Raw genomic sequence first — 19,594 nt, 5'->3', positions numbered from 1 at the left:
GGCCTGGTAAGATCTGTGTGTAACATGAGATATAATCTGCATTCTGGGCTAGTTTTTGCAAATTAAGGGAATTATTCTAAAAATTGCTGTCAGATTTTCCCGGAAAGAAGAAAACACAATTGTTTTTCTTCAGGTTAAAATCCATTGCCTTTGATGATTCCCATATTGTAAGCACTAAAAAGAGATTGATGATGATGTCATCTGGGCGATTTGTACATTTTTCAGCTGCGGGTAAAAAAAAAAATGATAGAGAGGGGCGGGGCTTTTGAAAGAGGGCGCGTCATTCTCTATAAAACCGCTCATATCGGTGCGTAGTGTCAAAATCCTCCCTTCTACTCTTCCTACCTGCTCAAGCAATCAAACTATCTGGGTAAGTGTATTTGAATATCCTTTTCAAAATACAACGTTTTCAATTTTGCATTTAATTCGTGTAAATTATGCATGGTGTGTGCGTCGAGTGCTACTTCAGAATAACATGTTAATCAATAGTAAGAGGATAGCAATTCTAATTTGAATAATTGTATTGAACAATAATAATGGAATTGCTAAAACTAAATATCAAGGAGGAAGGAAAGTTTAACAAGGAGCATCCTCTAGATGGAGTGTGCAAAGGGACGGACATCATTCTGATGCCTTCAATTAATTAAGAAACTCTTAGAGACTGGTCACATCTGACAATTACCTCCCCATTGCACCACTGATATGTGATCGTGGTCTTTATTTCAAATCCCCTCTGATTAAAGTCAACAATACTTTGTAATTTCAGTCACCATGAGCGCAACCATTGACGCACTCGCAATTGTCAAGGCTGTCTTTGTCAAGTATGCTGCAGTGCAAGGGGACAAAGACACCTTGACCAAGGCTGAAGTCTCCAAATTGCTCAGTGAGCAAATTGGGGTGAAAGTGAGGAGACAAAAAAGCAGCACATTGGCAAAATAGCTGTAAATGTCTCTTTGACGGATGGTTTATGTTTTGCCACAATTCTCGCTGAACTTTTCTTTTCTTTAGGGAAGCAACAAGCAGTCTGTGGACTTCTTCAAAGACCTGCAAGCAAGTGGTAGTAGCGTCTTCCGTCTCAAAGACTATGTGGCTTTGGCTGTAACTCTCAGTGAAATTCTGGGATAATCTCACTAATCCAAGTTGCTTCAGAACTTCTTTGGGTACTTTAATTTGTTCTAAATGAAAGCATAAACTGGAGGATCAAATTTTGCATCCTTGAAGTTCAATGTAATAAGTGATGAATAAAAACTAAAAAAGAATCCTATTGTGAATGTTTTGTGATTGTCCAACACAAGTGATTTTTGCTGCGACGCCCCCTTGTGTTCAAAGCTTTCACTCTGAGGGGTCCATATTCATTTTATGGTCTTCTCTGGCTGGAATCAATTTGCCTAATAAAGAGGATGAAAAGTATTTCCCAAAAGTTTACCAGTTTAAGCATGAGTTAGGAAACATGAACAGAGTACTAATCTGAAAGATAAAATAAATTATAAAGACAAAGAGCATCACAGCTGGTTGAGCTCATTTGTTTTAATTTTAATCAGATTATGCAAAGGACAATTGAACAAACTGAACCTGTGGCGTTTGGAAACCCAGGGCGTCTGTGTTGCAACTTTCCTACTCATGTTTTATAATTCAGACGGGATGGCAGGCCCTTCTTTAGAAAAATGATATTCAGTGAGGCTGCTTTAAAGTCAAGATCAATGATGTGAAGTCATCGAATGCAGAAAATTGGGATGATGAAGATGACAACATTAAAGGGTTGTTAAATGTGAGGCTGCAACAAACGATTATACTTATAACCTGGCAATCATATTTTAGGTTGTGTTGGTAAAAACATTAAAGTACTTCCATCCGACGAACGTATCCCCTTTCAGATTAATAACATTCATTCTTCACTACTACGAGGATGAATGTAAAATGAACAATATTGACAAAATTCTCAAGTCAATATGAACATCAATTGTGAGTAGTCCAAAGATTTTTGTCAACATTTCACAATAATGTTTCAAAAGTTAGAAAAAAAGGTACAAGGGATCCCGATCCACAGTTTGACCACAACGTAATGACAGCCAGACTGACACCTTTACATTGCTAATTCAGTCAGAACAAAATACTGACCGACTCCAATAGAAGCACGTGCCCTACCTAGGAAACTAGCCGATACACTCGTGACCCGAATGGAACGCATCCTCGAGCGGTCTCGTAAACCATCGGACACTCTCGGCTTTTCCCGTCGATCTCGGTCGGTTAGCTAGCCAGGCTGATTAGCCTGTTACTACATGCTAATGTTTTTGGAACATTTGATGTCAGCGGAATTTGAGTGGATGATACAAAGAGTGTAGAAAAATGGCGGACGTCGAGGGACAAGGAATTTGCTCAACGGTCCCTGAGTTGCCTCACCCTTCTTCTCGCAACGGCTCCGGTAGCGGTAACGTTACACCGGACACCGGCGGCGGCTGCCAGACGGCAACAACCGTTACTTCGGGCCCGCGGCTAGTGCGAGTAGTGAAGTCTGACTCTGGCTACGGTTTCAATGTCCGGGGACAAGTTAGCGAGGGCGGACAGCTGCGGAGCATCAACGGGGAACTGTACCCTCCTCTGCAGCATGTCAGCGCTGTCCTACCGGGAGGTGCCGCCGACAGAGCCGGTATTTCGAAGGGAGACAGGATTCTCGAAGTGTAAGTTGGCCACTGGCTTAACGTTAGTCTGACATATAAAGCAGTAACCTTAACGTACAAATCGGGGCTAAGACAAACTTGTGCGCGCCAATCCGCTATCTTCATTTGACAAGCGAGCAGCCCGTGAGCCGTTACCGCCGCCGGTGTGTGTGTGTGTATCCGATAGAAACGATCCGAGGGACCATTGAAGATTCCCGTCACATTACATCCGATTCCACTACAAATCATCCCTTGTGCACGTTGGTGTCGTCGGAGCCGTGCCCCGCTGCACCGACCTGCGCTCTCATGCATCGCTACGGTTGAAACGGGGCGAAGCGGTTTCGTCAGCATCACCCGAGTTTTGTCAGTTAAACCACACATTGCTTTGACGTTGCAACCAGTGCGCGCGCGCGCGTGCGGGCGTGCGGCTGCTGCTGCTGCTGCATTTACGACAGAGGCGATAGCCCTCACTGGCACGTTAGCGTGCACGGTGTTAGGCTCTGTTGCTATGGAGAGGAACACGCAGCTCACAGCGCAGCATCCGTTCTGACGCGTCTGTGTGACCGTCTGTGTGCAATGAGGTTGATGCAGGAAGGGAGGGATGTCTTCAGTTCCACTCTGATTGGCTTCCCTCGCCAAAAGTCAGTGTCTCATTGGCTGGCTCTTGCACAGTGCTTTGTTAATGGATGGCCTGCAGTAACCTGGCAGTTTGTTGACCCCATTATTTCTGCGCGCTTGTGTGAAAGCATATGGCTGTATGTGCATTTGAAAGAAACATAGAAAGCAGAAGGAAAGTAGCTGTAACTGGTTCCTTGAATAATTGAAACCGAAATGAGAAAATAACACACAGGAAAAATGTCTTCTTGAAAATCTTTATAATGCTCAGAAGTGCTGATAGTGCAAGTGCAAAGGGCACTACATCAGGTGCTTATTTTATAGTCACTAAGCTGCTAAAATGGAGCTGCCAAGATGCTTTGTCTCTATTTTGTGTTTCCCCCAACTGCAGGCTGGATTTATTTGTCTTCCCTATCCGTCTTTGCTTAATTTCGTCTTCAGCTTGTCTCTATGTACCTTGGCTCAAAATCCTCCATTTGCTCCCTTTGGCATTCGTGTGAATTATTATTTTACCGTTGGGTTATTAAAGAGATGCAACTTCTCAATAAAAAAAAAAATCCTCAACAGTCAGTCACAAAGTCCACATATATGATGCAAATCCAGAATCAGAAGCTCTGTCTGGTATATTTGATCCATTCTTGTTTTCCTATCTTGTCTTTTTCACTTCCCTGTGCACTGTTTTTGCTTTCGGGGGGATTTTGAAACTTTGGTTTGTCTCTATAAGGCTGTTAAAAGTGACTAAATAGGAACACAAAATGTCATCCCGCCGACTAGTTGGCTTTCACATCCTGGGTGTGTAGATTCGCGCTAGTGTGACTGCGGTGTAATTCCTTTGTAGCCTAAGGCTAGCATTTTGCATTCACGTACATTCACATGTTTATTTATAAAGATTCTTAAGCTGTACAGAATAATGTGATTTGATGAATCCTATTGTGATGTGGTTTACAGCAAAGTGCTCCCCCATTTAGATTTACACCATTTTAAAGCTGTCACAGACTCCCACTCCCACTCTCACTTAGGGGACGTCAGTTAAGTCCCTGAGGGTTCAGGGCTCAGGGTGGAGATTGGGATCGGCCCTTACTCATGCTCAGCTTCCCTAATGCCATAAACCCAACGTCCTTAATGCTGAGGACACTGGTGACAATAGTGATGAATTATGAGTTAATGAACACCATAGTCCTGTGCAAATGGTAACTGTCAAACTATTATTCCTATGAGGGTTGACTCGAGTCCATTTAATTTGTCAGGTCGTACTTTTATGTATTAATAATTCTTACTGATTTACGTTGAGATGCATTTTTTTTGTCTGTTGTCTCTTGAAAAAGTTAACCCTTTCATGATTCAGTCGTGTTTAAACAATGTAAGACGGAATATTTTAGGCAAGACAGTATTTCTTTAAGATGAGAAAAGGCGATATAGAAATAAAAATCACACCAACTATCACATCTCTCCCTCCATGTGTTCAATAGTAATGGTGTGAATGTAGAGGGAGCGACCCACAAGCAGGTGGTGGACCTGATCCGGGCTGGGGAGAGGGAGCTGGCGCTGGCCGTGCTGTCCGTCCCTCCCCAGGAGGCCGACTGCTTGGATCCGGGAGACGACATTTCAGCCCAGTCCTGCTACGACTACTCCGACAAGCAGGCCGTCCCCATCTCTGTGCCGAGCTACAAACACACCGAACTCAACCAGGAAAAGTTTGTGGTGAGTGCAACTACGGATGAATTGACGAATGACTAAGTGAGAGCAGGTTGTTGACCTTTGGAAGCATGAAGGGGTGAATACAGAAAAGGGCCTGGTGTTTGACTCCCATTTATTTTAATTGCGACGTTCATTTCAAATTGTCTCCTTCTTTGTGTTCACTTCCAGGTATACAATGTGTACATGGCAGGCCGGCAGCTGTGCTCCAAGCGTTACCGCGAGTTTGTAATCCTACACCAAAACCTGAAGAGGGAGTTCGCCATCTTTACGTTCCCCAAGCTGCCCGGGAAATGGCCTTTTTCCTTGTCGGAGCAGCAGCTTGACGCGCGACGCAGAGGCCTTGAAGAATACCTGGAGAAAGGTGGGGCAGAGAGGAGGAGTGAAGGGGTTTCTAGATGGCACTGGTCAAGTGCGATTGCAGTATTTACAATCGTGCTTTTCTCGGGTTTGTAAAGTGTAAAAGTGTGAATGGTATAATCACGGATAAATCGCATGTCTACCTTGTCTGTTTTCTGCAGTGTGCTCCGTACGGGTGATTGGAGAAAGTGACATCATGCAGGAGTTCCTGTCTGAATCGGATGAGGTACAAAAAGAGAGACATGTTTGTGTCGTTCTGCAGTCGTCCGCATGGGACTCACGGTGCGGTTTGTTTCTGCTTCCCATGAAACCTAGAACTATAACGGCGTGTCAGATGTGGAGTTGAGGATAGCGATGCCAGACAAAACCCCGCTCACTGTTAGAGTTTGCAAAAATTCTACCACTGACCAGGTGTACCAGGTAAACAGGCCTGACTGTAACCATTATAAAACATAGCAGTTTACACTCGTCTCCTAATGTTTTCATCCTCCTGTTTCATTCCGTCTCTCTCCTTTTCTCCCAGGCTGTGGTGATGAAGCTGGGGATGGACAGCGTAACAGCCAGCTATTTTGCTCTGTTTGAGGTCATCAACCACACCTTTGGTTAGTAAGACCGCAATTGTCTTTTATCTATAGCCAGTAGCCCCTAATGACGGATTACATCATGTCATCCTGTTCAAAATACCTTTCCTTTTTGGCAACTAAATGGATCTACATTACAACCAAAAAAGCACCACTGAAAAAAATATTATTATATATTTGCTTTCCAATGGTTTCTTTAAGCCGTAAAAAATGATTGTAAGTCAAGAATATGATATCCCTTCATGTGTCAAAAATCATCCGTGCTTTGCTTTTTCATCAGTGGAAGATTAAATAATGAATGTTTAGTCTGCTTGAGAAACCTTGAATTGAATCCTTAGTCTTGTTTTCACTATAAAGGGTTGCCCATTGTTTCGTAATCAGCATTAAACATTAACTACGGCTGAGGCTGACAGGAATGTCAATAGTTTCACTGGTATATGGACATTAACAAAGTACTGCACGTATACAAGATTAATTGGACCTGACGATGGTGCTGAAAGACGAATCCAGGAATCCCCTAGGCTTTCTAATTTATTTTATTCAGTAGATGATCTTTGCAGGGTTGGTTTCCTTTTCTTCTTTTCGCTTTCTGCATACCACCTAGATGAAAAAATCAAGTATCCAAGATCTAACATATTTGACACTTAATGCTAAATGGTAATCTTTCATGAAGGTTGAAATAAATTGCATTTAAAGCAATACATTGTAGTTTGTCAAGATGGGAAGAAATTGGAACATCCCTCCCTCATTCCCTGCCTCCTTTTCTTCCTCAGTGCGAAAGCTCGCCCCGAACGAGTTCCCCCACAAACTGTATGTGCAGAACTACACGTCGGCCATCGCAGGAACCTGCCTCACCCTGCGCAAGTGGCTCTTCACTACGGAAGAGGAGATTCTGCTCAATGACAACCAGCTTGCTGTCAACTACTTCTTTCACCAGGTGCGTCCGTCTCTCTTCATTTGGTGTGTGTATTCAATTCATTTTTTAATATGTTTAATTTGTATTGCCCCAAATGGCAAATGAAGAAATTTGACTCTGAGGGCTTTACAGTCTGTACACGTGCAACATTCTCTGTCCCAAAACCCTCACATGGGGACGTGGAACACTCCCCCAGAAATGAAAAGAAACCCTTCAACAGGGAGAAAAAAAGAAAGAAACCTTAGGGAGAACGTCAGATGACAGATGGGACAGAATACAATGGATGACTAGTGTAAAAGATGTACAATATGTTCAATGCATCTGGCAGAAATGATTACAATACTGAGAGTAGTACGCCAGGTGTCAGGCAGGACCTTTGCTTTTTGGCGGGTTTGCTCTTAACGGTGTCCCCTCTCTTTTCAGGCTGTAGATGATGTGAAGAAAGGCTTCATCAAAGCAGAGCAGAAGTCCTACCAGCTGCAAAAGCTGGCTGAGCAGAAGAAGCTGTCCATGGTTAGTGTCTCACACGTGCACAGACAGCACACAGCCACTGCACTGCTGCCCCTGATGAACTTACAGAGGCTGATAGACATACGAGTTACAGTCCTCAGTGGGAAATGTCATCCCTTCTCTCCCATCGGGTCTCCCTTCACTGGCTGTGAAATGCCAAAGCGAAAAAGAACGTAGAAGGTAGAAAGCAAGTGAGTTCACCTCTGTGTGAAACCATGAGTAGATGATCCTCTCTTCTGAGGGATTGAACCCGCCTCAGCAGGTAAACAGTTCAGTGTGTGGAGCGTAGATATAGTTCAGCATCAGAAAGTTCATCCTGCTTCTAAACTTCATGCAATTTATACATTTCATGAATAGCAATAAAAAAAACTGCTATCTTGTCTCCTCTGACCCTTTGGTTCTCAGTATATGAGCTTGTTGAGGGACTGCGAGGGCTACAATGAGATCATATTCCCACACTGTTCCTGCGACTCCCGACGCAAAGGCCAGGTCATCACAGCCATCAGTATTCGCCACTTCAAGCTCCACGCTTGCACCGAGGAAGGGACACTCGAGGCAAGGGGCGACTCCATGTCGGTGTGTGTGCGTGCGTGCGTGCGTGTGTGTGTGTGTAGTACCTATTTGCATGAATAACCGAGTGAGTGTCCTAAAGCCTCAATGTTGTTCCAGAACCAGGTGATTGCATTTGATTGGGGGGAAATGCAGAGGTGGGACACAGATGAAGAAGGCATGGCCTTCTGCTTTGAATATGCTCGAGGGGAGAAGAAACCACGCTGGGTCAAGATATTTACACCCTATGTGAGTATCACACACAGGCTATTGCATCGAATTTTGCGAATGTGTGAGCTTGCTGTTTCACGTCAGCTTCTGTGTGCATCAAATATACTCAGAACTTGTTGATTTGTGAGCTTCACTGGTGATGGTCGATATACTTCCTTACTCAATGACAAAGTTAGGCCAGATCTCTTGACCCCCCCCTGTTCCCAGTCTTCGCGCTAAGCTAACCAACAGTGGTGACTGTGTCATTACGTAACTTTTTGCAGTAAATATTTTCCAAAAATTCAAACTATTCCTTGAAAAAAAAACATGTAAACCTATGTGTCTGTTTCTGTTGCATGGCTGATGTTCAGTTCAACTACATGCACGAGTGCTTCGAGAGAGTCTTCTGTGAGCTGAAGTGGAGGAAGGAGGTAAGGACCATCTATCAACAGACCAACCTGAACCATTACGAGCCTTGTGTGTACTTATACGTGCAATGTGTGTGTGTTTCTACAGGTGGAAGAGGAGGCTACAGACAAGGACAATAAGAACTGCAGTAAAGATGGTATGTGTGGCAAGGTAAGGCTTTGCCTGCCTCTGTCCGGAACATGATTATTCCGAAGCCTGGATGAATCGTTGTGTTATCTGAGTTTTTGTGCTTTTCTCCTGATTTCGGTTTTCTGTTTCAGAATATTTTCCAGCTGCTGAGGCACAGAAGGGATGGAGGCACCTAGGCAGGGAGATTGTTACCTAGACACACCGCTGTTACCGACCCAGTTCAGTTCAGTCCTCATCAAGCCCCAGCGTCTCCACATGTTCGTCATTTATACTCCATGATCAGCTACAACCTCAGAAGCTACCCTCGAGACATGCAAATCAACAAGCATCTGCAAATCTACAAATCCAATTATCCGAACAATAAAAAACGACAGAACTGTCAAATCCCGCATTGACAAGAGCTCTGAAAAAGAAATGAGTTCTGTCTAAACTTAAAGCCATGGATTCATCCAATCCTTCTTCTTATTGGCAAGGACTTGAATTGGAATGTGACTTCGGGGGGTTACGAGGCTCAGCAAGTGATTACGGAAATATTGTTGGATTTATAAGGGAAAGTGAGGCTGCGGGTTGACTTCAGGACACTTGATCTTCTCCATTGACAGATGGGAGCAGCAGTTCTCTGTCCTTTTGGCCAGTTGCTAGCGTGTAAGTTAACGATGTGTCCAGGGGACTCCGAAAGGCAAGAAGCTGCCCAGAGTGAGGCCCTCAGAATGTAAGTCACAGCTGAATAACATTTGTATCTGTTTGACCATCAATTTGCATTCACAAAAGACAACTACTAACATTGTATTGTGACAAAGGAGGGAGAGAAAGTGTACATTCTTTTATTTATTTTTTTCATTCAGAGACACAGCTGTGCTTATTTGACACATGAGCTGGAACAATGTTTAACTTCACTCTAATGTTGCACTTTATCAAACTAATCACGTCCAAATGTGGGAAATATAACTCAAGAGGCAGAGAGTGAGCATATTACTCAAACTAGCCTGTGCTTATTTTACACTCATTTATGACTGACTACAGTATGATTATGTACTGCATCATCAAATGGCACGTGCAATGTTCTGTGAGTCATGCATTCTACTTTTGTCTATTTATCGTGTGAACACTCCACGCAAATGTGTTGAGGCCATTGTAGAGCGGCCTTGATGGAGTGCATCATGTTTACCGTGTATTACCAATGAGAGACAGCAGGGGTCCTCCTCCTCGTTCCTGCAGGCCCTGATTACTTGGATTGTGAGAGCTCCCACCACATTTATTAAACGCCTGTAATCCAGAAGGCCTTTACAATCGCAGCACTAATTATCTCTGTAGCTCATGCTGCGCAGTAATGTTGAACCCATTCAATTGAAAGAGGAGTTCTTTGCAGAGAAGGGCAGCGTGCACACTTTATCAACATGATAGATACAAAGATAACTGAGTACATTCACTAAATGCTTTTGTAGCAACTGATCACAGAACTGTAATTCAACGTTTCTCTCAATGAGTCCAATTAATGTAGTACAATAGACCTAATGTAATTTGGTGTAAATTGATATTCTGATGATGCAACAATGATTTAAGGCTGACAAAAAATTGTATTACATGTCATAATATCATCAGAATAAGATCACATCACAGTGTTATAATGGTACTACCATATTCTGTATGTCAGAATGTGGCTAATTCATGCAAAAACAAATATAAAGATATTCAAACGAATGCTCAAAGCTAAGACCTGTGTTGCACTGCAATGCATAGCGACCCCCCCCCCAACTCATTTTCTTACTTCCTAATTAAGTCATGTGAGCATTGTATGATGCCAGTGAATGTTTGTAAATGCTAATATTCCATTTTCACCCATCGCTAACTCCTGCTTGGCCTATAATGAGAATATTGACAGCATTCTCTCCTCAGCTAAAAGCAAGTGAAGAGTCAGAGATTGGGATCAGTGGCTCTTGCTAAGAGTGCTTGTTTTAATGATGGTGCTGCTCACTTCTGGGGTGATTAATGACCTTCAACAGACTTTGGCAGGTGTGTAAATGAGGTTTGATTGAATGTGTTGAGCCTTGAAGTGTGCGCTCGTCTCCCTCTCTTTCTCTCTGTCATCCTGACTAAAGTTAAGTGTCACTCTTTATTCCAACTTCAGCATCTTTAATTTTTTCATCTGATATAGCATTGCTTTCAAGAAGTCACACGAAGAAAGGAAGGAAGATTGACAACCTGCAGATTCATGGACATGTTGACATGAGAAATTTAAGACAAAAGTGTTTGGTTACGTCGTTTACTGTAAGAAATTGTAACATACAGTATTCTTTTAAATAAACCAATTTATTAATGCAAAATTTTTTTAGTTTGTTGTTTTTATCTGTGTGTGTGTGTGTGTGTGGCTCTTAAAGCTTAGGGTGGGTTCATGCAAAGGTCATATTTAACTTTTGTTTTAAGGTTTGTTTTGTGACTTGACTTGTTCTCCCCCTCTTTGTGTCAACATATCTGCCCCCGCCCCCCCCCCCCCTCCTGCTGCATTGCCATCCTTCCTTTCCCAACAACGCCGATGTATTTTAATTAGATCTGTGAGACAATTACCCAACAGGCAGGGAAACGGCCGCCTCACATCGACCTGCGCTTAGTGCCCGCATCACGTAATTAATAGCTATTGACTTGTGGTGGACGGCGATGCCATCTTGTTCTCATCTGAATTTTGAAAACATCCGTGGGCCAGAAACCAGTCGTTTGGAGACGTCTTGCAAATGGTCTGAATTCATTGGATCAGTTTCTCACCACAAGTTGGTCATAGGAAAAGTGCCGGCTTGAATGAGCGTTGGATTAAATAAGAAATCACAACAAAGTAGATTTTAGTTAGAGAATTGTAGGTTTCAATGTTTGTGGGGATCTGAAAAATGGTTGGTTCAGTCAGTCAGAAAGACTGATTAATTTAATTAATTTAATTCAACCATCAGGACCCCGAATCAACAATGACTCTCTCTCTTCTTACTCCCCCATGAGCAAACTGAACTGAACCGACCGCAGCGGTTTCCTCTGTGTATGTGTGTGCCTGTGTGTGCCTGTGTGTGTCAGTGTGTGTGTGCCTGTGTGTGTGTGTGTGTGTGTGTGTGTGTGTGTGAGAGAGAGAGCAGCAGAGGGACATGAGGGGGCAGAGAGCTTTAGGAGATGGTTACTGCATTATGTCTGCAGCGGGTTTCCTTCCCTTCGCCACGTGGTGCGTGAGTTTTGGAGACCGCAGCCCCCACATTGTAGCGGCCCCTTGATATTGCAGAGATATTCCTGCATCCCACTCTTCTGCCCGCTGCATCGAGCTCCACCGGTTTGGCTTCTCCTCTGAACCAAGAGAAGTGTTGACACAGGACGGGCGACTGAGCCCCTCACGGAGCGGAGCATCTTAGATTTATTGCATGTGCTGTGATGCTGCTCTCGGGGGGGGGGAGCAGCAGCAGAAGGAGGCCATAGAAATGGACGGTGAATTGCTCCGAGAGAGATCTGCCCTGTTTGCACATATAGCCCACTTACAATGAGTGAGTGTAAAGCCTTATTAATAGTGTCCGGGCTGAATGCTGGGGCAACGTCGTGCCAAAACAGCAATTAGCCAAATTCAATCATCGGTGTGCTTGAATTATTTCTGTCAATCAACTCACGTGGGTCATGAGCTTTTAAATGCATTCAATGCCAATTCAGAAAATATGCAGTCACTGCATAATGCTGGTTTGAGAACAGTTTAGCAGCAGCAGCCGCATACCGAGGGGGGGAATCACTCCTCTCCCTCTCACATTAATGAGCAATCAATTGAAAACTTTATTGACTCCTATTGGCTTTCTCAGCACTTTGGTTGGTCCCCTCCTCTGTTTATTTGAATCATGCAGCCAGCATGGTCTTTTTCTTTAACTACTCATTCATTTAGCATCTTCTGCATGTCCTGCATAGCCCTGCCTTCCATCCCTCTTTCTGTCTTTTGCAATCTCCGTGGCTCTTTTTCCTCACTGTCACTCAACCGGCCCTCTGTTCAATCGAAGGGAGGAGAGCGAGATAATAGAACATTAGATGCATGTCTAGAGAGTACAAACCACAAGGCTGTTTATTTCACAATGTTTACACCTCAGTCTGTAACATCTCGTTCAAAGTGTCCAACACTCCTGTAAAACGTATGGTCCAAATTTACATTCAGGGTACAGCCGGGGGTCATGGAGATTACATTTTTCTGCATACACAAAAAGGGTGAGAGAGTGGATGAGAGAAGGTGTTGTGGTGTGGTGTGTGTGTTGCACAGGAGAACAATATTGTTCCACATACAGCTACCATAGTCAAAGTGTAGCTCAAATTTGGGAACAATACTGAGAGTTCCTCCCTGCTGAATTATCACATCATTGTACAGTTCATTTTGAAATGTAATTTGAACAAAATCCCTTGGGGTGTTGGTGTTAAGCAGGTGTTTGGCTTGTATTGCACATTGTTCCTTGTGAATATGTTATAATATTGTCTATGATTTGATGTGTGTTTATAATCATTTGCTGGATATCATTGAGACCAATGGGAGTCTGTCATCATCACAGTGCAGAGATGATGTCCAATCTGTATTATCTTGATAAATGGTTGAAGTAAGTTGGATTACAAAATACTATGTAGTTTATAATAACAATTTTAAAGAAACTAATAATAAACTGTGTGTACCGCTGTATGAATAACATTTTGGGAAGCGTGCAGCTGCATTGACAGGAAATGCGGGTTTACATGCAGCATGTCAGTGTCCAGTTTCTCTGCTGAGCATTTTCATGTCGCATCCAAAGACAGCAATACAAACATTTCATAACAAATTTGGTAAAGTCATGCTTCCTAATAATCACATTAATTCTCGAATGAGTTTTCTCTTGGGGTTCTCATTCACAAAGCTCTTCACTTCTTATTTCACTGTCAAATAATACAAAGTTAAATCCCCAAACCAAAACAATTAGTGCATTAGACAATTATGCAATTAGTTTTTTATGAAAAAAATCCCCACATCAATCAAACTTTTATAGAAAGCATTGCTAAGACGACGTGTGAACAGCAATCTGAGCATTGTAGGATATATCGTGAAAAATGTCACACACAAAAAATGGCTTCCTAAAATCTCTGCATCTCCAGCCACCCCAGCTTAAAAAATGTTTGCTGTTGTATGCCTCGCTGTGTTCAGCAGCCATTGTGCTACCAACAAATCCGTAACACCTCTCGTCTTCACATCTCTGTGTTTTTGGTCCGTCAGAGGAAGTCTTTGGACAGAGCCTCTCCAAAGTTGGGTGCAGCCATGAGAATAGCGATGGTGCAGATGATGTTGAAAACGCTGAATCCCATCAGGCACAGGCGGTCGATGACGGCCGCGGCAAACTGCCACTGCTCCGCCAAACCCAGCTGCCGGTCCTGCTCCTTGACGCGCTCCACTAAAAACTGCACCTCCGTCAGCAGAGCGTGCAGCTGGTGTTCCACCGCCACAGATCGGATCGCGGCAGCTGACCTCCCGCCGGCTGCAACCCCGGCCTCTAGGCCGCAGGGTCCAGAGGATGTGGTGAATGGGTCCGGGTCCGGGGACAGTGGGATGTCCTGTGGCGGGCTCCCAAACTTGGAGGATTGGATTTCGTGATGGATAGGCATATCTCCACCTGGTCCTCCTCCTCCTCCCCCTGCCTCGGCTCCCTCTCCTTCCCCTCCAGCCGCTCCGTCGGTGAACCTCCCGTGAGTTGCGGCCCTGCTCCTCTGGACTGACTCCAGCTCCGCGGCGCTCTGTAACGTTTGGAAGCCCATGTAAAGCAGCTGGCCGTTGGGCTGTGGGTGCGGACTGGCGCTGGCGTCCCTGTGGGCGGGATTAGGGGAGATGACAGCCTGGGAGTTGGGCCGGTGGGGGTGGTTGAGCTGAGCCAGGCTGGCCTGCAGGGAGTTGAGGCTCTGGGGGAGGTTGGGAGGCACTGGCGTGGGGATGGTGGTGGTGGTAGCGGTGGTTGTAGGAGAGGACGGGGCCTTGCTCTGAAAGTCTGCCTGGCAGCCGGAGAGAGTCGGGTCCGCTCCCTCTCCTGGACACTTCATCCGCAGAAACCAAGGGACCCACTGCAGCAGAACCAAGTGCACCTGGTACACGAGGACACAAACGGCAATAAGAACAACACTCTGGAATCTTTCCTATGCTCTTAATTGGCGTGCAACATATTTCTCATCATGTTAAATCTCTAGCTTGCCATCTTAAATACGAATCACCATGTTACTAAGCTTGTGTCGTCTCAAAAGCCACTTTGAATCTAATCTAAAACTTTGTTTCCATAGCTTCATTAGTGGGCATTCCATCTGCCTTGATCAAATAAACTTAGGCTGGAAAACTTTTAACCAGAACTAAAAGATGGAGCTTAACCATCGGCTGATGTGGAATATGTGGCCTCTTCAAAATTGCTTCTCAAATCACACTTTCATTTTTGATGTTGTTTAGACACATTCTCTATGGATAAGGTTTTTCATTGTATTATAATAATTACACTCACCCAACGTGGCATGTGTCCACTGTTGGGGTTGTGGTGATGGAACTGAAGGACGATGACTGTGGCCACTACCGACGTCCCGACAATCACCATGATGCTGGCAAAGTACTGACCTGTGACCAGCGGGATGGAGGCACAGTTCACTCGTGAGGGCGCTGAAAATCTACAAACTATGAACAGGTCAATTCCTGCAACCAGCAAATGTACACAACTGACCTATCAGGGGCACAGAATCTGATGTGGCGGGCATAATTTCTGCAACCATCAGCATGAAGACAGTCAGAGAAAGCAGAACCGTGATGCCTGGAGGCAGAAACAGGACACCAGAAATTAGATGAGATAATCATCAAAAAAAGTCATTTGATTTTAGACATTTCCTCCATCTCTCCGTCCCAGGCCCTCCTTAAACCCTACAAAATCTCTACTAAGCTTTTGACAGCGAACTATAATATCTTCATTTTACACATCTGGTGTTGTTCATATATTCTCAACCATTCTCATTATACATCACCCCCCTAACCCTGTTCTTCTCCACCCTCCTCGAATCGTTCCTCACCCAGGCTGATCTTCTCCCCCGAGTTGGCGGGGAGCAGGAAACACACCAGAGTCATGGAGGAGAGAAGCACACAGGGGACGAGGAGGTTGAGTGCGTAAAACAAGGTCCTTCTTCGTAAGGTCACCACAAAGGTGACATCGGGGTACGGCTGTGGACAGCAGTCGTAGAAAACTTCGTGACGACCTCCAGGGACCCCTGGGGAGGCAGAGAAAATAGAGGGTGTGAAATGAAGAGCACATGAAGAAGATCTGACACAGGACCAGCATCAGAAAAAGTTGTCATTGAAGACAGCTGAAGTAGAAGGAGGAAAGCTCTGCTTTCATGAAAATCCATGATGGTATCTACAGGGTGGAATAACCGGTTGTTTGTATAGTACTGTTTTGTTGTATTGTATTTTTATTGAAAGAAATGTTCACAAGGCTCCTGAAATCATTGGCTGGGATGTAAGCTCTGTTGCTAGGCAACACCGTTGGTCTTCCAGGGCCTCAACAAACCGTCTCACCCAGTAGGTCCCACTCTCCGTTGGTCATGTATCCGGACACATCTGCCTCCTTCATCTGGAGGTCCAGCAGCCAGCCATCAAATGTCCAGGAGCCAAACTTCAATTCACATCGCTGGATGTCAAACGGAAACCATCGCACATCCACAGTACACGTGCTGACGAATATTCCTTTAAAAAAGTGAAAGGGAAGTTAGTTCATCCCAAGATATTTCTTCCAGCCGTCTGGAGGTAAGTGAAGAAAAAAAGTAAAAGATTAAAGAAAGTATTCATTTGCCGCAGCATGAGTGATTCTGTACGTGTGCAGAATGAATGAAGACGTAGGTTGTTTTTGAGGACAAGATGATGATTAATAAGAACTTACCTGGAGGCAGATACTCACAGAAGCCACTGGAATTCACCAGCACGTTGGTCTTAAAGGTGGCATCAAACTTGTCATGAGCACTGGAGGACAGTAACGAAGAGGCAGAGAGTTTAGAGCCCAGCCACGGCACTCAAAGGGAAGGTATGGTTTCCTTTCACAGGTACCTGTTGTAAAGCAATATGTCAGGTGTCCAGATCTGGTCAGAAGTGAACCGGAGGTTCTTCACACCGGGATACTCTGACTGGTTCCACTGGAGGTAGTGGTCATACCACTGCTGAGAAACACCAGAGCAAGACACTTTTACATTATGAACATGATAAACACGACGACATGTACACATGTATTTACTGTGTACTCATCCTGCACTTCTTTTGGAGGTATTTTTTATAGTTATATACGTATGTATACTTTTTTTGGACCACATACAAAAACGCAGATTGAAAGGCAGAAGGTGCCGCGTGCTGCAGTGTTTGTGAAGCCCTCTGAGTGGTGTAGTGATGTGCGACATTAATCTCCTTAATTAAGATTGACTTGACAGAGACAAATTCTCATGTTATTCACATTAAGGCCATGCGAGTGACGGCAGGCATACACAAGGCTTTTCACCGCACAGATCAATATCACAGTTAATGTTATTCACGGCACTTACCATCTGCAGCCAGGCGTTTGTGGTGAGGATCTGGTTCTTTTCATCCTTGCGTAACACAAAAAAACACCACAGCAACTTTCACGCCAAAATTGGTCATTTGAATTGAATTGAATTGAGAGAGTAATCCCTCTCTCTCATTCGTATTATGGTGGAGGACAAAATCCATTATTCAAATGCATTGCTAAATTCCACTTATGCTAATACAATCTGAAAAAGAATGTGGGTACATTCTGTATTACTAGCACAATAGCCCCCCCCCCCCCCCCCACCAGCTGTAGCTCAACAAGGAAATGCTGTCCTTTGAAGAAAAACACGCAGCGGTTACTTTTAGTTTATATTTCACTGATGTGAAATCACTCATGTCGCATGAACTTCAACCAAAGTTTTGAATCCACTTGTACATGGAAATCCCATTAGGAGGAGATACACAATGTTGTTTCTTGTTTGAACTTATTGCACGAGTGCATGTTAATATTCATGACACATGTGTGCCAGGCGTACCACATCCATGACTTGCATCAGAGTAAAGGAGAACTGCACGGTGAGAATCTGGGAGTCGTTGGCCACCGGCCTCTCCATGGGGTTGTAGTCCCTCAGCAGCTCCCTGAGCAGAAGCCGCTGGTGGGGGCCCTGCAGGGATGCTGAACGAGGGAGAGGGAGGGGGTTCCGCGGATGGGATTTGTCGAATGGGAGCGTTGCGTCGAAAAAGAAGAGCGAGAGAAAAGGTGTTACAAAGAGAAAGCTGTGCCCGGGACGACTGGAAAGCACGGGAGGCATTGCAATGACAGCAAAATGGTCTCGTTACGAGGATTGATGGATAGTTCGAGTTGGGGTAGAAATTGAAGGCTAGGTGAACGAAAGAGAAGGAGAAACACTGACAGAGGGGAAGGTGCACGCGCTCCAGTCAAAGTAAAAAGAGGGTGGCCTTTAAAGGAAAAGGTCATGTCTTCGAGGTGCACCACAGCGAAATATAAAGCACAGCAGATTACACACAAGACAAGACAAGAGAACACAACATGAAAATGTGTGAGAAATATTTTTGAAAGACTCATTTTTGTCCTTATCAATTAAGGATCTGATTGATCACCAATCAATCTGATTGATTTAAAACGCTTTCCAACTGCTGGAAAAAGTCTGATTCATTTAATGCAGAAAACTGTGAGGCCATTAAACCGTGAAACAACCGATACACACACACACCCACACACACACACACACACACAGCCCCAGAGCAGAGACTGTCTCTGTCCCTGTAACTCCACCGAAGCCCCAAATTCACTCTCAACAAGGCAATCACTTGGATGTGCAAGAACGAATAAAAAAGCTAATGTACACTTGAAATAGTTTCTTCCAGAGGACAATAGCCCAAATGACTTCAATGGGATTTCTAAATGGTCTTAGATTAATGCACTTTTTACTGCATGGTGTCAAATCTATAGTGATTTACTCATCCATGCGACTTCACCGAAATGCCTATAATTCACATTAATAGTCCCTACTGTCGAGCCATTGTATATTAACCACTGTCCAACCATTCCCTATCTTTCTCCATCTGTTCATGCGTACATTACAGTATTCCCATACCTATAACAAAAAAAATGCACAGCACAGCTCTGCAATTTGCAGTAAAGACGTTTGCGTTTCAAACTGCTGCTTACTCATTTAAAAAAAAAAAATCAATGTTCTATCTGCCTACACATTCTCTCTCCATGTGTTGAGATGAGCTGCTGTGCACAGTTACTAAGAGCAGAATTTCCGCTTTCACTAGACATACACGCATACCCAGCACATGCACAAGACACACACAACCGCGCGAGCACCGTGTCACTCAGAGCACCAATGAAAGTCACTCACCCCGGAGCAGAGTGGCAAATATCAACAGCCAGAGAGCCATAGCCTTCCACATACTGCATTCCCCGGTATAAACAACGAAAGAGTGGAAGAGGGAGAAACAGGGAGAAAAGATGAGGGAGGAGGGAAAAGGGGAGAGTGAGAGCAGGTCTGAGGAAGCATAAGGATTGTGGAGAGATTGCGATACAGGCAGAGAAGGGAAAGGGAGGGGAGGAGTGCGCAGGAGAGTGAGAAATGCAGTGAAATAAATAGTCCTCTGAAGAGGGAGATGTTGCATGTCGGATACTGGGATCCGTGCACATCCCCTTCTACGGCTTCAATTCTCCCGGCATGCTTCTCTGCTCATTAATTCTTGTGGACTTTCTGGTATGTTCTTATCAGTCACCACATCAGTCCTACTACTACTGTTATTCCACTATGGACTTACTCTGTGTATTATCCCATGGGGTTGTTAAGGAGCTCAAGGAGGATGTTTGTATATTTGAGAGTATATGGCTCCAATTCATGGGGTGGTGTTGCATAAGTAATCCAGG

At 44.3% G+C, this 19,594-nt stretch overlaps 2 protein-coding genes and 1 long non-coding RNA gene across 7 annotated transcripts; 2 read left to right on the top strand and 1 right to left on the bottom strand.

Annotated features, from left to right (window-relative positions):
• The first annotated feature begins 257 nt into the window (after positions 1-257).
• Positions 258-1,259, top strand: LOC119197932 (uncharacterized). Its single transcript, XR_009957040.1, has 3 exons — positions 258-370; positions 767-903; positions 1,009-1,259. It is a non-coding gene; the product is annotated as an uncharacterized LOC119197932 (long non-coding RNA).
• An 865-nt stretch (positions 1,260-2,124) lies between these two features.
• snx27b (sorting nexin 27b) lies at positions 2,125-10,969 on the top strand. 4 transcript variants are annotated; one of them, XR_005114462.2, is made up of 14 exons: positions 2,125-2,678; positions 4,742-4,973; positions 5,139-5,331; positions 5,489-5,553; positions 5,643-5,747; positions 5,851-5,929; positions 6,682-6,845; positions 7,248-7,337; positions 7,740-7,910; positions 8,004-8,132; positions 8,465-8,524; positions 8,610-8,658; positions 8,783-9,363; positions 10,807-10,969. XR_005114462.2 is itself a non-coding variant. In XM_037454645.2 (13 exons), exons 1-13 carry the CDS (start codon positions 2,347-2,349, stop codon positions 8,845-8,847), a joined length of 1,734 nt encoding a protein of 577 aa, XP_037310542.1. In that variant the 5' UTR covers positions 2,125-2,346; the 3' UTR covers positions 8,848-10,969. The 4 variants fall into 4 exon arrangements, 3 of the variants coding, with proteins under 3 accessions (XP_037310542.1, XP_037310543.1, XP_037310544.1); XM_037454645.2 differs by having other exon boundaries at positions 8,783-10,969; XM_037454646.2 differs by having other exon boundaries at positions 8,610-8,672; positions 8,783-10,969.
• A 1,726-nt stretch (positions 10,970-12,695) lies between these two features.
• Positions 12,696-19,439, bottom strand: LOC119198102 (neuronal acetylcholine receptor subunit alpha-7-like). 2 transcript variants are annotated; one of them, XM_037454963.2, is made up of 10 exons: positions 19,065-19,439; positions 17,712-17,851; positions 17,211-17,255; positions 16,726-16,835; positions 16,562-16,641; positions 16,201-16,368; positions 15,699-15,893; positions 15,359-15,445; positions 15,146-15,255; positions 12,696-14,741 (listed from the first exon to the last, which is right to left on the bottom strand). In XM_037454963.2, the coding sequence occupies exons 1-10, from the start codon at positions 19,336-19,338 to the stop codon at positions 13,881-13,883; spliced, it is 2,070 nt and encodes a 689-aa protein (XP_037310860.2). In that variant the 5' UTR covers positions 19,339-19,439; the 3' UTR covers positions 12,696-13,880. The 2 variants fall into 2 exon arrangements, with proteins under 2 accessions (XP_037310860.2, XP_037310861.2); XM_037454964.2 differs by having other exon boundaries at positions 16,726-16,832.
• Between the last annotated feature and the right edge of the window lie 155 nt (positions 19,440-19,594).

The sequence above is a fragment of the Pungitius pungitius genome, chromosome 11 (assembly GCF_949316345.1).
Source record: "Pungitius pungitius chromosome 11, fPunPun2.1, whole genome shotgun sequence".
Classification (NCBI taxonomy): Eukaryota; Metazoa; Chordata; class Actinopteri; order Perciformes; family Gasterosteidae; genus Pungitius; species Pungitius pungitius.
The sequence above is the reverse complement of the archived record's forward strand: the minus strand, read 5'-3'. Positions and strand labels throughout refer to the sequence as shown.